The 3,837-nt window shown below is 63.9% G+C and overlaps 1 protein-coding gene across 2 annotated transcripts; it reads left to right on the forward strand.

Annotated features, from left to right (window-relative positions):
• LOC102184041 (glutathione S-transferase P) lies at positions 572–3,287 on the forward strand. 2 transcript variants are annotated; one of them, XM_018043049.1, is made up of 7 exons: positions 574–670; positions 819–854; positions 1,268–1,374; positions 1,468–1,555; positions 2,570–2,673; positions 2,769–2,876; positions 3,040–3,287. In XM_018043049.1, coding segments are annotated over exons 1-7 (633 nt in total). In that variant the 5' UTR covers positions 574–669; the 3' UTR covers positions 3,229–3,287. The 2 variants fall into 2 exon arrangements, with proteins under 2 accessions (XP_017898537.1, XP_017898538.1); XM_018043048.1 differs by having other exon boundaries at positions 572–670; positions 1,268–1,555.

Below are 3,837 nucleotides of genomic sequence, written 5' to 3' on the forward strand. Positions count from 1 at the left end.
GGAGTGGGTTGCCATTGCCTACTCCAACAGAGTCCTTAGATGTAGTCAAATAACAAGGCCCTGCAGAAGACACTGAGGGTTGAAAGTGATGCCCTGAATCCAACCCGACGTATTCACTAGCCCTCTGACCTTGGGAACATCACTGTGTGCTTCAGTTTCCTCCTTGGTAAAATGGGATCTGAACAGGACCAAGTCTTAGGGCTGTAATAGGCGTAAATTTCTCAGCGGCAGCCCTCAGTCCCTGAGGACTTTTGCTATTATTATAAAGGAGAGAGGCTGCGGAAATGGGTGTTTATTGAAATAGCATTCATTCAAGCAAAAAGCATTTATGGAGCACCTACTGTGTGCAGGTGCTGGGGCGCTCAGTCCTGGCCCTCTGGGGGCCCTGAGGATGCTGTGTTCAGGTGCGGTGAGGAGGCGGGTAGTGGCGGCCGGGTGCTGAGTGTGGGAGCCTCTTGTAAAACCACTGCGCAGCAGGCAAGGTGCACGGCTGCGGAGAGCCGGTGGGCCCCTCCGCCCGGCTTCACCACACCCACACCTCGCCCCAACCCAGATCCGCTCGGTGACTCGGCGGATTCCCGGGGTGGGGCGCCGGGGTGGAGCAGGACCTTAAATATACGGCCTCCGGGTCCTCCCCACTTCCTGCCACACTAGAACTCCGCCGCCTCCAGTGAGTAGGGTCTGGACCGGGTGGGGGAAGGGGCCGGGCGGGCCACCCCCCTCCCCGGGCGGCCTGACCCCCGGGCGGCCTGACCCCCGGGCTGCCAGCCCCTGGGGGTCCTTCCTCCCGCATCGTCCGGTCTGTCTGCCTCCCCTAGTGCCGCCCTACACCATCGTCTACTTCCCGACCCGAGGTGCGGCCGCTGCTCCTTTAGGAGGGCGAAGGGCCCCTGGCAGGACGCGCAGTCTGGACAGAGCCCGAGGCGGAGGCGGGACCCCGGGCAGCCGGGCGGGGTCGCGGACTGGGGTCCCGCCGCGGCGTCGTTTGTGGGGGCGGGGGGCCCGCGGGCGGTGCGCTCTATTCCTCCCTCTCGGGTCCCTCCCTGGGACGAAGTGGGCTGGGCCTCCAACCCTGTCCCCCTGGCCCAGACGCTGTGGGGGCCGGGGGCTCCACTCTTTATCCGCTGCATATCTACTCAGCGGGCTCAGAATCTAGTCTGTGTCCTGTCTCCACATCCAGCTCCCACCCACTCCTGACTTCCCCAGGGGGCTACTGCGAGGCTGGGGTCTCTGCCCACCCCCACTGCCCCATCCTCCCCTCCCCCAGGGCGCTGCGAGGCCCTGCGCATGCTGCTGGCCGACCAGGACCAGAGCTGGAAGGAGGAGGTGGTCACCAAGGAGAGCTGGCTGCAGGGCCCACTCAAGGCCTCCTGCGTGAGTGACGGCGCCCAGACAGGTGGGGCAACCCTTGAGGAGGGGGCAGCTGAGCTCAGTGTCCCTCACCGAGCCGTGCCCCACCCGTCCCAGCTGTACGGGCAGCTCCCCAAGTTCCAGGACGGAGACCTCACCCTTTACCAGTCCAATGCCATCCTGCGACACCTGGGCCGCTCCTTTGGTGAGTCCTGAGGCTGAAGGCAGCCCAGTCCAGGAAAGCTCCTTAAGGGTCCCCCCCAGATGTCCTGGGAACTGGTCCTACGGCTGGGCCCGGGCCAGATGGCCCTAGAGGAAGGGGCAGGGCCTGGGTTAGGAGGGCTCTAGGTTTCAGAGCTGGGGCCTCCAGTCCCCCTGGGGCAGGGACCACATGGCTTGGGCCGGCAGCCCTCCTGGGTTCATTGCTTCCTGCGTGACAGCTCAGAGGTGGTCACTGGCCACCACATGGTACATGCTGCTGTAGTCTAGAGTCACTGTGGGTGTGACCAGGAGCTTCAAGGCCGGTCTCCTCCTGCCCTAGCCTCACCTGATCTGCAAAGCCTGGTGCACACAATGAGCAGGCCTGTGGCCTTGTTTCACGGGTGGCAGGAATGTGGCTTGGGGAGGTGACTGCCTCTTTTTCAGCCAGCTTGGGGGGTGGGGGGTGGGTACAAGAGGATGCGGGAAGGGGATCCCACATCAGGGAGGTCAGGGAAGGGGAGTGGGAACAGGCAGTCCCAGGCCTACCCTGACTTCTTCGAGAGCCAGGGTGAGAGGACGGAGGCCTCTAGTGTAGCCTGCCTCTCATTGTCCCGCCCCATGCAGTCCTGCACTCAGAGGGACATGCCAGTCTGCAGAGCCGAGTTCTGGCCAGGCCCCACAAGCAGGCACCCCTCAGGCCTGGGGAGGCGCGATCAGAGCCTGGCTGGACCTTGCAGGGGGACAGCTTAGAGGAGGAACTAAGGGTGGCTTGGGCTGGGAGTTCCCAAGTCCCAGGGACCAGGGTCTGGTCTCAAAGACGAGCGCCTGGGCTCCTGCTGGGTACTTTCCTTGGGCTCGTGGAGACGGGAGTGGCAGAATTGGGCAGAGCAGACTCCTCAGCGCAGGGGACCTGGGTGCTCAGACCTGAGGCCTTCAGGTTTGTGGGGAGAGGGGAGCACTGAGCGGGCTGGACCCCAGGCCGGACAGAACCTGACCCTCCGCCCGGCCGCTGACGCAGGGCTCTACGGCACAGACGAGCGGGAGGCGGCACTGGTGGACATGGTGAACGACGGCCTGGAAGACCTCCGCAGGCGCTGCAGCCACCTCATCCACCACAAGCGCGTGAGCCGCCAGGGCCGGCGCTCAGGGCTGGGGCGGGGAGGCTGCCCGGGGCCAGGCCCACCGCAGACCGCCGCGGGCATCACTTCCTTTCACAGGAGGAGGACAAAGCCCAATATGTTCGGGAGCTGCCGGCACACCTGAAGCCTTTCGAGACCCTGCTGTCCCAGAATCAGGGGGGCCAGGCCTTCATCGTGGGCAACCAGGTGAGCACTGGGTCCAGCCATCGGAGGTCCATTTCTCAGATGGGCAAACTGAGGCCCAGAGCAAGGCCGTGACTGGCTCCCTGGAGCAGCCAGTGTTCTGCCCCCACAGCCACACCCCCTCTCTCCTGATCCCACTCAGGCCCTCCCACCCCCTGCCCTGCAGATCTCCTTCGCCGACTACAACCTGCTGGACCTGCTGCTCAATCATCAGGTTCTGGTCCCCGGCTGCCTGGACCCCTTCCCCCTGCTCTCAGCCTACGTGGCCCGCCTCAGCGCCCGGCCCAAGCTCAAGGCCTTCCTGGCCTCCCCGGAGCATGTGAACCGTCCCATCTTTGGAAGCCGCAAAATATGAGCCCAGCCTCCCCCGGGAGAGGGGCTGCTCTTGAGACGAATAAACACGGTGAGAGGAAAGCTGTGCTGTGGTCACTGAGGGACCAGGTGGCCCCTGGGGATCCCCAGCCCTTCTCAGACTGTCTCAAAGAGGATGAGGGCTGGGCTGGGCCTTGAAAAAGCTTCAGGCCGTCAGAGCTGCCAAGACACAAAGAGGAGTTCCAAGTCCAGAGAGGAAGGTGAGATTCCACACCTCCAAGATCCACCCTGGAGGGCCACCTGCAGGAGGGGGTTGACCTCCCCAGGGCTGTGGCAACCTGGGAACCATCTCCAGCTGAGAAAAGGGCCGCCGTGTAGGGAATATGCAGTTCCTGACAGCTGTGTGATGGGTCTCTGCATGCTCCGGTGCTGTGCACACGTGCCACTTGGAGTGACACACACACTCGAGTGTTTCACACGTGTGTCCATGTTGCCCGTTCTTGTGTTTCACCCACTGTCACCCCCAGGCAGTGTGGCAGGTGGCCAGCAGGGCCCAGGTCTATGGCTGAAGACAGTCCTGGGAGTTCTGGGCACGCCGTGCTGCTTGGGGACCTGGGAGGGGGTTAGTCAAGGTCCTCCAGCTCCTGGGGCC

Source organism: Capra hircus, chromosome 29 (assembly GCF_001704415.2).
Source record: "Capra hircus breed San Clemente chromosome 29, ASM170441v1, whole genome shotgun sequence".
Taxonomy (NCBI): Eukaryota; Metazoa; Chordata; class Mammalia; order Artiodactyla; family Bovidae; genus Capra; species Capra hircus.

Bases quoted from the DNA above. Each gene is read 5' to 3' on its own strand.
- LOC102184041 (XM_018043048.1), top strand. The intron at 855-1,267 runs GTGCGGCCGCTG...CCCCTCCCCCAG, and splicing joins CGTCTACTTCCCGACCCGAG to GGCGCTGCGAGGCCCTGCGC. The intron at 1,556-2,569 runs GTGAGTCCTGAG...CCGCTGACGCAG, and splicing joins ACACCTGGGCCGCTCCTTTG to GGCTCTACGGCACAGACGAG.